Below are 16,146 nucleotides of genomic sequence, written 5' to 3'. Positions count from 1 at the left end.
CCTTCCCTTGGAGACTTTGGATGAAAAATGTGCTTTGTCATGAGAACTAATATCATTTTCCTATCAATGCCATCATGCATCAGACCCATGGCTGCTTTGAGTCTGAACAAGAACACAAATGAGATTTGAGCTTAGGAAGAGAAGGTGATGTTCGGTTAATGATTTATTAACTGTGCCCTATTTCTCACACAATTTACATACAACAATTTAATCTGTGTATGGACTACTTTTATGATGTTTTTGTCATTTTTGGAGCTTGGCAGATGGAGTCGCTTCAGTGGAAAATATCAGCTGAATGAAACTATTCCTTTAAGATCATCTCTAGATATCTCACTATCAAATAATGATTTCCAGAATGTAAACAAGACTCCTACACTTTCTCTCCTCAGAAAATGAGGCAACATAAAAACATTCCACAGCTCCAAAGCAGTATGCTTATTTTTCCATGCAACACTAAACCCCGCCCCGGCAGGAAATGCAGTGACCTCATTGGCTCTTCGCGGTAAGAAGGAATGCATAAACCAATAACGATCAAACAGCGCTGGTGTCTGCTCCAATCAGAAGCAGCACTCACGCGTCTTCCGCCCGCCCACTGCCTTTACTGCAACATCTGTCAGCTCAGGAGCACTGGAGAGTTTGGTCCTGTTTATGAACTTTGCGTCCGATTTGATTCAGAGTTTTACAGGCAGTGACAATTTAGTACGCGCACAATAGATTAAGAGGAAGCAAAGTTTAAAAATAGTTCAGCTTTTCGCATGAACGCGTTTTCAGTTCTCGTTCTGGAGTTTATTGTGTCTCGTGCGCATTTACGCACCAAGTGCAATAGTAAGTCTAGACTTCAGCCTGTTTCTGCCAGTGTCCCTCTGAGATGGAGTGATGAGAGATCTCCTTCATTCTTTCAAGACACAGCAGAAGTCCTTCATCATCATTCTCATCCTCATCCTCACAACATGAAGCAGATCACCAAGCCCATCAGGATCCCATCAGAGAGTCACTTTGTAACAGCAGGGAAAGGTACGTTTTATTTTTACAAGCTTTGAAAACGTAACAGCAGCATCTTATTTTGTGAATGCATAATACATTTTTAGTTTTTAACCTCTTTTAACTTTAGTTTGTAACACTTTACTGTGAGGTTTCATTTGTTAACATTAACTATCTTGAACTAACAAGGAAAAATAGGGGTGAATTCAGTTTGATGGGGACACTTTTTGCCATTGATATGACTGGGGGAAAGCGTCCCAATCAACCTCAATTCACCATTTAAAAAAAGAATTTATTAACATTTGTTAATGTTAATTAATAAAATGTATCAAGTTCATGTTACTACACACTCCATTAGCTAATGTCAACAGATAGTCAACTTAAAATGTTTTAGTAAATGTTTACATTAACATGATGTAATTTTAATAAAGGCTGTAGAAGTATTGTTCATTGTTAGTTCATGTTAACAAATGAAACCTTATTGTATAGTGTTATCCTTAGTTAATGAGTTTGTTTGTTCTTAAACCCTTTGCATATGATCTATAACTCATATTATAACTTGATTTCACTTAATTCAAATCTTCCACATTGGATATTTTTTTGAAGACACTTTCCTTCCTCAGATTTTATAGATTATTTCTATCTGCTATACAGTAAGTGCAAAATTAGTTTAAATCACTGAATAAAACAACATTGTTGTTTATTATAGTCTTTGTGTAAAAAAATGTAACCCACCTTTCAAATTCTACTATGAAAATAAGGAATGATCATAAAAAAATGAAAGCCATTGTGTTAAAGCAAAGTAAGACCCACTGAGACACAGATCCAGATCAAGATTAGACCACTCGAGACCCAGACCAACATTACATTTCTGTGGTCATCACAGATCTCAAGAACTCGATAAATGTGTGTGTGTGTGTGTGTGTGTGTGTGTGTGTTAATGTTAAGTATGTTTCCGTACATTTTATTGTAATTCTTGTATTTCAAGTTCATGTTTTTGTCATCCAGCCATAAATTCTGAGTACATCGATTCAAAATGATATACAATTATTATAGCAGAACAGTTTATCACACCATTTTGTGAAGTATCATATATTTTAATTTCATTGCACTGCTGCCTGGAAGTCTGATTCTGGTCAATTGTGGTTTTCAGCATAGAGGTATTTTCATAATAACGACACTAAACCACATAATTGACCGTCCCAGTCAATCGTTTTCCTACATATCTGTGCTTCATGTCTTTTGGATAATCATTATTTCATGTTCATTTATTTGTTTATTTGACAAGTAGCCATATATGCCATATAATAAGTGGGATATTATACAATCAGATGATTATCATCACAAAATAAATCAATATTTTGGTGGGGGGGCTAATGGTGATTCATAAAGACTGTGGGTTCTATTTTCAAAATTAACCAGCTGACTGCAGATTACCCATAATGCACCTCTGAACATTTTCCCTCAGGTGACGTGCACGTCTCTTTAATGTAATTCTATAGTCACATTTACTATGTTCGGAATAGCATACTATCCTGGTATGTAGTATATATACTGTGCACAGTATTTTCTGTATGGATGAAATATCTGAATAACCTCCAATGTTTGCTGAAATGTAGAGTAATTCTGTATCCCACAATGCAATGTTCTAAACTTGACCTTCTGTTTCAAGTATGATGAGTATGAACCGGAAGCGACTTCAGTCTTTACCTTTACAGCTGATCTATATCTTGATTTCGTATTTGATCAGTCTGACAAATGTTCATATATTTTTACAGTTATTTGAATATATTACAATATTGAAGATTTTTTGTTCTTAGATAATAATAACTGCACATCACTCACTGAATTAAACATGAAACATCTGACAATGAAGCACACTATTTTTTGAAACATTAATCATTACTTTGTTTCATAGTACATACACACTAATTGTTAAATAACAGTAAGTAGTGTTCAGTATATAATGCACAGTAGTTAGTAAGCCAGTATTCCATTCTGAACATGGCCTTTGTGTTTCAATTGTTCACAAGTGTTTCATTGTGTGTGAGTTCAAGTCTTAAGCAAAGAATTTTAAAAACAAAGTTCTGACATTTATTCGTTCTTATATGAGTAAACTACTATTGTCCAAACCGTTGTGGCTTGGCAGGCTGTAACGCTTAAGACAGCTCTCTATCTCTCATCCTCATGGAGTGCCTGATGCTTGTGTAGATTTGCATTTGAAACGCTTCTCCTTCACACAAAGACCTTGCAGCTGCCTCTCTGCAATCTGCAAGTGAATGTAGTGTAGCCGTCCCCCAACAAGTGCATTGAGAAAAGGTGTGTGTTCTCGGGTGAAAATGTTTTCGGAGCTGATGTTATCATTCAGGCCGCTTCAGTGTTTGAGGCCTGTACTGTAACCAGCCGTGCTGCGACACGTCTTCTCATGTCATGAGTGTCGCTTGCAATGGTGTTTTTTTTTTTGGTACGTTATTGTAAAACAATGAGCAGGGAGTAAACCGACAGTGCCATTTTGTTGGCTCTTTTGCATAGGCTTTGACATTTGTGTTTGCAGAGCTGGAGCAGAGAGCAAACACACGCAGGAATCGCTCTGTGGGCTGCATGCAAGCGGCTTGTTTTGAATTTCAGCTGTTGGTGCATGTGTGTACATGCATGTGGGTTTCACTGTGAGCAGTTTCACTTTGTTTCATTTCCTCCTGAGTGTCCTCTGAGTGTAACCTTTATGTGTGAACAGTCATTTATATAGTGTAAAAAATTATACATTATATATATGAGCATTGTATTTTGGGATCCAGAAATTGCAGGTTATTCATACATACAAAAATTATATATACATATATCTATATATATATCTATCTATCTATATATATATATATATATATATATATATATATATATATATGCATGATAATACAATACAATATATGAATTCTTTACAAAACAAAAGTTATTAGTTAATAAAGTCATTTATTGACAGTGTTAAGTGCATTCAGTTCTGCATTGCTATTATATTATAATATAATATATTATATTCAAATTTCCATTATATTTCTTTATATGTATACTATTCTTTCCATTAATAATATTATAATACAATAGGATTTTATTATTATTTCTTTTATTTATTATTTAATGAGATTTATATTATTATTATTATTATTATGTTTATTATCGGTTTTGTTTATTAAACTAATCCTGCACCTACAGTTTAATTTATGTTTGTGCCATAGAATCAGAGAGATTTTTGGCTGATGGACCATAAAATGGGCTAAAAAATAAAAAGATCCCATAGACTTGTACTGAAGTACTGAACCATATAAACCTTTTAGGCCTATAAGCTGACTAGCAACTATAACATTAGTTATTGTTAAACACTAGTCAAATGTTCTTCAGAAAATATAAATATTTAGTTTCTGTTTTTTTCCGTTCCATCATAAATACAATCTGTTTTTGTTCTGTTTCAGTACCGTTATGACATTGCAGACAAATGCTCATCAGTTTCCAGTGACACCCACCAACTTCCTCTCTTTCACCATAATGCAGTAAATTCTCATGTCATTGTCCACTGCATACATAATCATAAACACCTCTGTTTTTCTCACAAGCACGATCAGCCAGTCGACAGCCGCTCTCATTGGACAAGCTGCCTGAGCAGTACCTGATTGGACAGTGGCCACGAGAGCCGTACCAACTCCAGCCGTCCTGTATGAGTGATAAAGCCACACAGGTCAGTCAATGTTACATGCAATTTACTTCACTGTATAGTCCCCTAAAATAAAGAGTCACTTAAAATGCCTGAATATCCATTGCATTAGACAACAAAATATCAAACAAGTTCCATCTGCAAACCATTGATATGTGGCCTATTTTTATGAACTAACTTAACATAATTTTTACTCAATGATTTAATAATGTTTCACAAATACAAAGTGTGAAATCGTGTTCACAACCAATTTTACGTCCATAATCAGATGTGTTTCCAAATTAAAATAGGATATTAAACAATACAACATGTTCATTTTATCCATCAGGAAATGATTTGAAAAAGTGGTCGTTACATAAAATGTAGCCAGGTGGTTATGAGAGTTGAAAAATAAGAGGCCAATGACATAAATAGAACATGAAAGTCGTTGCAGAGATGGTGCAAATCAATACATTTTTAATAAAAGATTACAAAAACAATTTGTGTTGTTTGTTTTTTTTGGAATTTTGTGCACCGATGAATTGTGCATGATGATTCATCACACTTGAACGTTATAATATCATTGATACAAGTGCTTACAAGGGTGTTCTTAGAACTACTTTTTTCATCATTTTGACTTATTAATACTTATGTCATACTAATGTTTCACAAAAAACAAAGTCACCAAAAACTAATTTTGAATTTCCTTTCTATTGGTTTGTCACTTAAAACCTTTTTATGAAAGTGGCATTAACAGAGTGGATGTATGTGTGTGTGTGTGCGTGTATATATATATATATATATAAATATATATATGCATGCATAATGATAAGCCAAAACATTCTGACCAGTCGCAGTGAAGTGAATATCGTTGATCATCTCCTAACAAGGCCACATATTAATGTCTGGGTAGATTAGATGGTAAACAAACAATCAGTTCTCGTAATCAACGCATTGAATGCAGGAGAAATGGGCAGGAATGATGATCTGAGGGACTTTGACAAGGGCCAGACTGTTACAGCAAGGTGACTGGGTCAGAGAATCTCTGAAATGGAAGGTTTACTGTGGCACAAGTCAAACAAAATGATGGTTGATGGCACACAGAATGAACCATTTAATGATGGTTATGTGAGGAATGTGTCAGTATGAATGTTCTGCTGAATATGGGGCTGTGTGGCGGCTTACCAATCAGAGTCGGAAAGCACCTACAATGGGAACTGGACCTTGGAGCAGTGGAAAAAGGTGTGCTGTTTTCCTGGGGAAGTGATGCACAAGGATGCACTGGGGGACGACCACAAGCCAGTGGAGGGAGTGTGATGCTCTGGGCAGTGTTCTGCTGGGAAACCCTGGGTCCAGCCATTCACGTGGATGTAAACTTGACACGTGCCACCCACCTAAACATTGTTGTAGACCTGGTACACCCCTCAGGACTTGAAGGATCTGCTCCTCTTGGAGTCCATGTCTCGGTGGGTCGGCGTTCTTTTGGCAGCATGCAGAGGTATAACATATTAGATAGGTGGCCAGAATGTTTTGGCTCACCGATGTGTGTGTGAATATATTCATATATATATATATATATATATATATATATATATATATATATATATATATTTAGCGTGCACTCACAGACTCCTAAAGAGATTTGAGGAACTGTTGACATGGGCCAGGATGAAGATAAAGCCATCCAAGTCACGCAGTGTCTCAATTTTGCAAAGGAGCCAGGAGAGATGACATCTACTTCACAGTGGATGGCGAGGAGATTCCCCGCCTGGCAGAGCAGCCGGTGAAAAGCTTGGGAAGGCTATACACAGCTGACCTGTCAGACAAAAACATGGCGCTCTCAGTGACTGCACAGCTCACTGCTGGTCTGAAGAAGATCGACCAAAGCCCTCTACCCGGCAAGTTTAAGGTCTGGTGCTACCAGTTCACCCTGTTCCATCGCCTCATGTGGCCCTTAAAGCTGTGTGACATCCCCTCTTCAGCAGTCCCGAAGATGGATGCTAAGGCAAACAATTACATCCGGAAGTGGCTAGGCCTTCCGCGATGTCTGTCAAGGGCAGCTCTATTCGGAAGGAACACCTTGAGACTTCCGTTGAAAACCATAAGCTTGGGCTAGAAACTGGAGAAGGTGAGACTGCTGTTCGAACTAAAAGATTCACTTGACCCAGTGGTACAGAGTGCCAAAGTCCGAGTCAGAACAGGAAGAAGATGGGACAACATCACAGGCAGTAGACCAGGTCATAACCCGGCTGAAACACCAGGAGGTCGTAGAGGCGGTGCAATTTGGCACAGCAGGATTTGGATGGCGAACACCACTCAAGCCATGGTCCAAAGCCTCAAGGGAGGAAAGGAAACAGCTCGTGATTTCGGAAGTCAGGAGGGGGGAAGAGGAGGGCTACAGGGTTATGGCAATGGCCCAAGCCCAGCAAGGCAGATGGTCCACCTGGGAGGCTGTCACCGACAGGTCCATTACGTGGTCTGATCTATGGAAGGTGCCCCAAGCAAGGCAAAGTTTCTTGATCAGAGCCACGTATGACACTCTCCTAAGCCCCCAAAATCTGCACAGCTGGTATGGCACAGAGGAGCCCTGCCAGCTTTGTGGCCACCAATGTCCCAGCCTCCAGCACATTCTCTCTGGCTGCAAGACTGCGTTGACCCAGGGGCGCTATGGGTGGCGTCAAGACAGAGTCCTGCGAAAGTTAGCAGAAGCCATCGAAGCACGTGGGCTCGAAGTGAACCGTGGCAGCCCAACAACATCACACCCGCCCATCCAGTTTGTTAGACAAGGGGGAGAGGCACTTAGTAGCACAGTGAGATAGAGGTCCTTGCTGACACCTGGAGGGGAGTGGGCCCTTAGAGCTGACCTGGATCGCCAGTTGAAGTTCCCTCAGGAGATCGCCATAACCTTCCTCCGGCCAGACATTGTGATTTGGTCCATCACCACGAAGACCGTTGTTTTGGCCGAACTGACCGTGCCCTGGGAGGATGGGCTGGAGGCTGCCTTTGAAAGAAAAAAGGAGAGGTGTGCGGAACTGGCAGCTGCATGCGCACAAGCTGGGTGGAGAGCATACACCTACCCAGTGGAAGTTGGTTGCAGAGGCTTCACTAAAACCTCCATCCAGCGACTCCTTAAGGCCCTTGAAATCAGAGGTGCCAAACTGGACAGAGTCCTCAAAGAACTGGCAGAAGAGGCAGAGCAAGGGAGCTTTTGGCTCTGGCTCCGTAGAAAGGACAAGGCTTGGGGGAAAGACGGATCCTAAGGCTGGCTGCAGGGGGCGGCAGGGAGACGTCCCTGCCGCTGCTCCACCACCTGGAGTTGTATATAGTATACATATACGTATACGTATACATATACATTTCAGTATATTCAATCTTTGACATTAAACAATGGAACAATTAAACAAAGGGTTGAAAAAAGTAATGTCAGTGTAGAGGCAACACAAATTATTATTTGCACCGAAGACAATTTTTTGTAATATTTCATATAGTGTGCACCAATTAATAATTAACAAAAAGGTCCATTCACACCAAGAACTATATAACTTTAAAGGTAACAATAACTGTATTAGTGTCCACACCAGCGCAAGATATTGGTCTGTTTGTGCCGCAGTTTTGTCATCTTTTGCTTTAAATGCTCGAGCTCTGAAAGCAAGATGGATTCTGATTTACTGTCAATGTTTTTATCATTCATCAGCTGGAAAAAAAATCATTCTGAAAGTGATTCTAGCGATATCTTTTCTCTGTGCCCTTTATAGTTGTGGTGTAGATTCTGCTGTTCTTTTACATTTAAAACGATTTTTAGAACTATAGCTTTATTGTTATTATCGTGGTTATCGTCTTTGGTGTGAACAGGGCTTAAGACAAGAAACTCTATTCAAGAAGTAAATTTGAGTTTCATTTTGACAAATACCAGTCGGAGCCACTGGACTTTGAAGAATGGCTTTGCTGGTTAGTTATGCTGTTTTTGACTGGGTGATATCTGTGTGTAATGAGGTTTAGTCTTACTCTGTTTTGTTCCTTTCGTCATTAGTATCATGAAGTCTTTGAGTGCTCAGTGGTTTAGCTCTGCTGCAACCCCTCGCCTCCCCTAAAACAAAACCGTCACAAAGGCCGATGCTTCGTGGCAGTCTGTCTCCATAGAAAGTTCTCTCTGGCGTTGTGTGGAGTGAATTCTTTCTGGAGGTGCAGCAGTTTGCACCTGTCGCTCTGTGTGTGTATTTGTGTGTAGGTGTGTGCACATGCTACCTAAGGGTTGCGAGCGCATGTCTGTGTGTCTCTGCACCACCTGGCGCTCTCCGACAGCTCTTTGTGTGCCTGTGGTGAGCTGCCTGCAGTGAGATCCATACATATGCTAATGTCTGATCCGGCTCGCGGAGGCCTCGTGCTCCCAGAGTCGGAATCATCCTGTTTCTCTCAGCATCTCTCTTCACGCCGCAGAGCCATGCCGAGGCTCTTTGTTGACAGTTGCAGCTTTTGCCATTGTTTAAAGCGCTTGGTGAATTGATGATTAGTGTTTAAAAACTTCTCGTGGACTGTTTTCTTGGTCAACATGAAATCAGATTTGAACCGGTTTGCTTCCTGAAATGGTTCATTCACCCAAACAAATTTAAATTCTGTCATCGTTTACACACTCTCCCTTTGTGAAAAAGAAGTATGCTTATATGTATTGAATGTTCACTTGTAGTGTACTTCAAATTTTTAAAGTATATTTCTAAAAACTGTGCTAATAGATAACTTTCATGACTGTTTCCTAACAATGCACTTTAAATTAAATATTAAATCATCGTTTCAATAATCTTTTGTCATGCTTTATAGAAGTATGCTTATTTTTACTTATATTGACTAATATACTAAAGCATGTAAAATACTTGGTTATAATTTTATATTTAGTGTTAATTGATTACATTTAAAGTGAATATTTTTTTAAATGTATTTGCAACTTCATCATTACAGTACATACTTAAATGCATTGCGTACAAGTTTCAATAGAAATTACTTTAAAGTGTACTTTAGTTGATACATTTTTGTCAGTACATTCAGCAGTGCACTTAAACATATTTTACAGACAATAGAAGTAATTATAAAATTATGCAATTAAGTCATACTTAAGTGGGTCAAAAAAAGCACTCTTAAGTTCAACAAATTGCATTTAATATAAATTTAAACTTCTATATATTACATGCAATATAGTGTCTGCAAAGATTACAATCAGTTCGTATTGAAAGATATTCTTTTCAAGTATATTATTTCACTTAAAACCACAGTCAGTCCAAACCAGTATGACTTGCTTTCTTCTGTTTTTTGCCCATAAAGTAAAAGTCAATGGGGTCCAATATAGTTTTCGGCCCCATTGACTTTTATTATATGGACCAAAACAGTTCATAAATATTCCTTCACCGTTCACTTTACTTTCTTGGACTTTCTAAGAAGTTTATCAGCTGGCACCACAAAATAAAACACATTAAAGACAAGAAGAAAATGAGTATCTGGAAAAAGAAGCACTTATTTGTGGTTTGTCCGTTCTTCTTTTTGACGCGGTTTTGGTCAAAGCGGCACATATGCTGTTTGCAAACCACAAACATCCTGTTGTTGTTTTATGAAAAATGTACATATCTAGGTCACCTGATTTCAAGAATATATTCTGTATAGGACATCATTTAAAGTCAGCATGAATATTTAGTCAGTGTGTGCATGGTTGACCATGTTTTGACCATGTTTATTGCAGACGCCTGGATTTTGGACTGAGGATGGAGGAGAGGTTAACGTACACAAGCGCTCGGCATCATGGGGGAGTGCTGACCATCTCATAGAGGTATGCATGGAAATACTAACACGTAGGCAGTTTTTACACTTAAAAGAAAATGCCTTTCAGAATGTGTTCGCACTTAGCATGTTTGGGTTGATTAAAACGAACCCTGGTGCGATTGCTCTGTTAGTGCGGTTCATTTGAATGAAAGTGTGAACGCTGCCATCTGAACCCTGGTGCACCAAACAAGTGGGCCTAGACGCTGAAAAGATGAGTCTCGTCCGCTTCCAAGCAAACTCTGGTGCAGTTCGACTGAAATATGAACGCAACATGGACCAAAGACATCTAAACGAACCAAAACAGGATGTGATGTAACAAGATGTGACCCAAAAAGAATGCTCAAGCATCTTATCGTCATAGAGGCTACATTGCCCATCACAGTTTGGTAGATCCTTGCAGAAGATCTTAATTTTAATGTGTGACGGAGGGATTCCTGGGACTGTTTTGACTCCTTTACACATTTTATAAACTCTTTGTGAGTTCTCAGCTGGTACAAATACCATCATACTGTATGTACAAACATACAACAAGCGCATTTATCCCAGGAAACTGCGTTGTTTTGGATGTTAAAAATGACAGTGTGAATGCTAAGTGAACCAGGACCAAATGTACCAAAGTTTTATGTTTTGGTCTGGATTAAAAGAACGAACTACATGTATGAACACAACACACCCTATATCATGGTCAGGAACCTATGGCTCGCGAGTCACACGTGGCTCTTTAACAAAGGTCATGTGGCTTGCCACATTTGATCATTAAAAACTTCACATCACTAGATATCAGTTTCCTGCAGAAAACAAAGTCAATTTCAATTCCTTTGTTGTACAGCCTACCGAAGTTAAAGGTATAGCGGAGGATTTTCTTTTTCCGGGTGGGTAGCCTATACTATTGGTCCACCTAAGTGTCAATCATTCTGGTGATATGTTTACGTAAAGCCGTTGTATGTGCTCGTCCCTAGTTTTCGCTTTTTGCGGATGCGCACTTCATGTGTATTATGTGTGATGAGATACGGTTTGAGCCATTCCTTTGAAAATGGCTGAGGGTCGAAAGAGAAAAAATGTATACGAAGTGTATGGTAAGAAGAGAAAGGCCGCAGAATATAGAAACAAGACCAGAGTGATTTTGGGTGAATATTTCACACGCTGGCGTGCGCTAAAAGCACAGGTTGGGCTTCCCACTGATGCCGCAGTCGCGAAGATTCTACTAGACAGGTAAAGTTTGTCATACTATTTGGAGAAATCCATTTAAAATCACTTCTAGTAAAAGTTAATGTAAGCTATGATTAGCGATGGTAGCCCTAGCACAAGTCATGCACCGCGTAGACACGGTAAACATCTCAATTTGTCTAAAGTAGCCTTATGACCAAATGGTAAATGGTATCACGCTGAAATATTCTAAAACCTTGTGTGTTCATTTTCGATAATTACAATGTGTTCACCATAGTATTTATTACACAAATGCAACAAGCTACTTCTCCATTGCATATCATGTCTTGAGTCCTCGGTCACTCAATCGATCAGTATAATAAGTAAATAAAACACTGAAGGGCAATTGACATTTTGTCTTGCGTGAATTTTTTTGAGTTAGTTTATAATTTAATAGGCGTTACCTCTCGGGAGCAAATAGAGTGTTGCGCATGTGCATTTTTTAAAAATTTGGAGAGGGCGGGACTTCTCTAAAATTCGGAAAGATCCTCCGCTATACCTTTAATGAAAACTCAATTTACAATTATATTTCAAGTTGTTCCGTCCAATTTGCATGTGCAGTGCTGTGTGATTTGCAGAAAATTTGTTTGTGAGTCCCGAAGATTTACAGGTGCGAGTTTGGTGATAGAATGCAGTTGTCACTCCCGTAAACAGTGTGAATTTGACCATATTAAGAGTTAAATACAGAACTCATAAACATATTCAATTGCTGTGTGAACATAGTCATAGTAACATCTGGTTTATGATGGGTGGTAGTGTGTTTATTTATAGACATGTTTTGGGTGTATAATTGGCCTTGTCTCCCATAATTATGGGAAATAAAAACAATTTACCCACACATTGTGTCTTGACTTGCTAGTATTGGCTCTCATGCATTTGCAAAGTCAGTTTAGGAATCCCAAGATGTGGCAACATAACAAACATCTATTCAGAAAGCTAAATTAGCAATGAAATCTGTGTGGTTTATTATTATATAGTATATTATATATGTTTAGTTGTCGGGGCATGTCATCTAGTATTCAATAGTCTTCTGGTGTAGGCCTGTATGGCATGAGCTCAGATTTTGCATCAACACTTGTTCTTTCCTTCCAGCCATTGCTAATGATACGTTTGTGATTTCTAGATCGCTAAACTCCGCCAGCAGCTCCAGCGCAGTTTGCAGGGAAGTTGCAATATCAAGGAGAAAGAAGAAGTGACGCATCTGAACCAGGTCCAGGTACTATAGATCGACTTCATCATGTGTGCTCTTTCATCTCTGCCTTTTTAGGATTTTATTTGGTCTTTAACCCGAAGGAGCCTATTACCCATAACTTTTTAAAGCAATTTTGGGGTCTTATAATCAGAATATTGGGCTTTATTAACTATAAAATGGTAGTGTATATGTTTGTGTGTGTGTGTGTATATACTGTGTATATATATATATATATATATATATATATATATATATATATATATATATATAATATTATATTGTGAAACATTATTACAATATTAAATTTTTTTTAATCTATTATATTTTTGGTCAAGCGATACAGTTTTTTTTCATGGTTTTAACTTCTTATTAGAATTTAATTTCTAATTTCTATCTTAGAAATATTTTACTTTCTTATTTTTATCTTTTAAGTGTGAAATTTGATGCTGTCTATTTTTGTGAGATTAATAGATTTTTTATAGAGGCAGTTTCAGACAGTAATAGGATGACTTTGACATTAATCTACTTAATAGTCTAATTAGTCTCTTTAATGAAGATGTACTTTTTGTTTTTCAGCCAAAGCGACTCTCTGCATCTTCAACTAATATGATCCATTCAAGACCCCTCATATGTAGAATGCCCAGCTATAGTGACTGTATTAACCAGGAGCTGGAGAGTGTCTTCATCTGTGAGGACTGGGGGAGGGAAGAGGAGAAGGTACACACACACACACACACACACACACACACACACACACACACACACACACACACATTCACGCACAGACACTCTCACTCACTCACTCACTCACTCACTCACTCACTCACACACTCACTTACTCACTCACTCACTCACTCACTCACACACATGCACACACTCACTAACTCACTGACACACGCACACATGCACACACACACGCACACACTCACTCACATGCACACACACTCACTCACTCACTGACACGCACACATGCACACACACACGCACGCACTCACTCACATGCACACACAAACACACACACACTTACTCACTCACACATGCACACACGCACACATGCACACACACACACACGCACGCACGCACTCACTCACTCGCTCACGCACGCACGCACACACGCACGCACTCACGCATGAACGCACACACGCACGCACACATATGCGCACGCACGCACTCGCTCGCACACTCGCTCGCACACTCGCTCACTCACTCACACACACACACACACACACACACACACACACACACACACACACACACACACACACACACACACACACACACACACACACACACACACACACACACACACACACACACACACACACACACACACACACACAGATTTCATTGGAACATTTCAAGGTTGTAAGGCTGTAATTCGAGCGTGTTTGTCCTGGTGTTTCAGGCTCTGGAGGTGCGAGACGGTGGCCGTGCTCCTGTTCCTCCTCTTCATCACACTCACAGCACTGAGACACAGATGTCCTGCAGTCCCTGTTTCTGCTGCTCTCCTCCTGCAGGCACTGACAAAGGTAGAGCTGATACTCATTAACTGCTGTGGCAGATATCAAATTACCATGGTATAGCCATCTGATACCATCACTGTACTATGGTACTTTCACAGTATTTTATTAGGGAAGGTTTGCTTAAATAAACAGCTTTATTTTGTCTTTTTAGAGTACAGGAATGGTTCACCTCTGCCTCAGTTTTCCAGCTCTCCCAAACCCAACAACAGTTATATGTTTAAACGTGAGCCTCCCGAGGGCTGTGAGAAGGTCAAAGTGTTTGAAGATCTCATGTAAGTACCACTGACAGCACTACAGTGGATTCTCATAAAAACCCCTTTTTAAAACCATATTGTTGTACACATCCACAGAGCTTGCTTTGGGTTTTGGTACAAGGTTTTGCTTGAAGTCTACTGGTAAAACTTCTCAGTGGGCTTCAGATTAGCTCACAAAGCATCATGTTATACTTGTTTTGTTTTGTTTTGTTTTGTACCATAGTAATGCCTTGTATGTGGAAAATAACATGACTTTTTTCCCAGTCATTTGTTATTTTAAAAATAGTATAGTAAAAATATATAAAAAAAAAAATAGATTTTATAGAACAATTTCTAAAGTGTGTAGTATATAAATATATAAATATATAAATATATATAGTATTTTATATATATATATATATGAGTATTATATATATTATATATATATATATATATAAGTATTCTAATGGCCACCAACTTTGTTAATTGCTTATTCTTTGACTTCATTACTATTATTCTTGATCTTCATATATTATTGATTTCTTTTTTATCCTTATAGCACTTGTAGGACACAAGGCTTTCCCATCTTCTCCTGCCCCGACAGAAACAAGGTGAACTTCACTCCAAGTGGCTCTGCCTTCTGTCCCGTAAAGCTGCTGTGTTCATCCCTATTCCCGTCAGATACTGCTGCTCGTCCCAGTCCGCTGGATAACCACACTTCAGATCAGATGTCTGGTCCATTTACAGAGGCCACCGTACAAAACAGCTTCCCGCTGCGGCCCGTGGCCTCTGAACGTTGCAGTATTAGGAAGTGCCTGCTGCTCAGTTAGCCAATCAGAGCTCAGATCTGATTCTGAAAATTACTTACTTGCTAATGGTTGTACAAAAGGCCCGTTTTGTTGTACATTGAACTTTATCTTGCGGTTTCATGTAATTCTGCTGGAATGCACAAATCTTTACTTAATCTTACTGCACATCCTACTAACCAGGTAAAACACTTTAGATATGACAGTATCTACAGTAGCTGTAATCCTGAAAAAACAGTCCAAAATACTCTTTCATGCCTTAACACATAACTCAGGCTTAGCTTCCATTAGGGCTGGATGATATAGCTATAATTAAATATATATCAATATTATTTTTCAGTCTTTTGATGATATATATATCTATCTTTTTTTTCATTAGAGGAACCATCATATCACCACAACAGTCATTACAAGCAAAAAAATTGCACATATATTGTGCATATTCACAATACTGCCCAGCCCTAACATCCATACTTCCGTTTAAGTAATAATGACAGTAATAATGGTTTTAGTCATTTTAGGGTATTTCACGTTTATTCATGTGAGACTGTTATGATGTATAAATATAACTGCTGGATGCTCACATTAAAGTGACATTTGTAAAGTAGAATATTTGTGTTTATGTGCTTCCTATTTTTTTGGTTGAATTGGGAATTCAGGATTTTTTTTACATTAGTACTGAGACTATGTACATTATGTGTTATGTGGATTTATTTAC

General features: G+C 38.7%; 1 protein-coding gene across 1 annotated transcript; it reads left to right on the top strand.

The window, feature by feature from the left end:
• The first annotated feature begins 600 nt into the window (after positions 1–600).
• glcci1b (glucocorticoid induced 1b) lies at positions 601–16,038 on the top strand. Its single transcript, XM_077221482.1, has 8 exons — positions 601–1,014; positions 4,587–4,708; positions 10,389–10,475; positions 12,798–12,890; positions 13,443–13,583; positions 14,272–14,395; positions 14,541–14,661; positions 15,182–16,038. The coding sequence occupies exons 1-8, from the start codon at positions 756–758 to the stop codon at positions 15,450–15,452; spliced, it is 1,218 nt and encodes a 405-aa protein (XP_077077597.1). The 5' UTR covers positions 601–755; the 3' UTR covers positions 15,453–16,038.
• Positions 16,039–16,146: the final 108 nt, after the last annotated feature.

Source organism: Siphateles boraxobius, unplaced genomic scaffold, assembly GCF_051911475.1.
Source record: "Siphateles boraxobius isolate OS27281-9 unplaced genomic scaffold, OSU_SipBor_1 84, whole genome shotgun sequence".
NCBI classification, from domain to species: Eukaryota; Metazoa; Chordata; class Actinopteri; order Cypriniformes; family Leuciscidae; genus Siphateles; species Siphateles boraxobius.
This window is presented reverse-complemented; position numbering and strand designations above follow the sequence as displayed.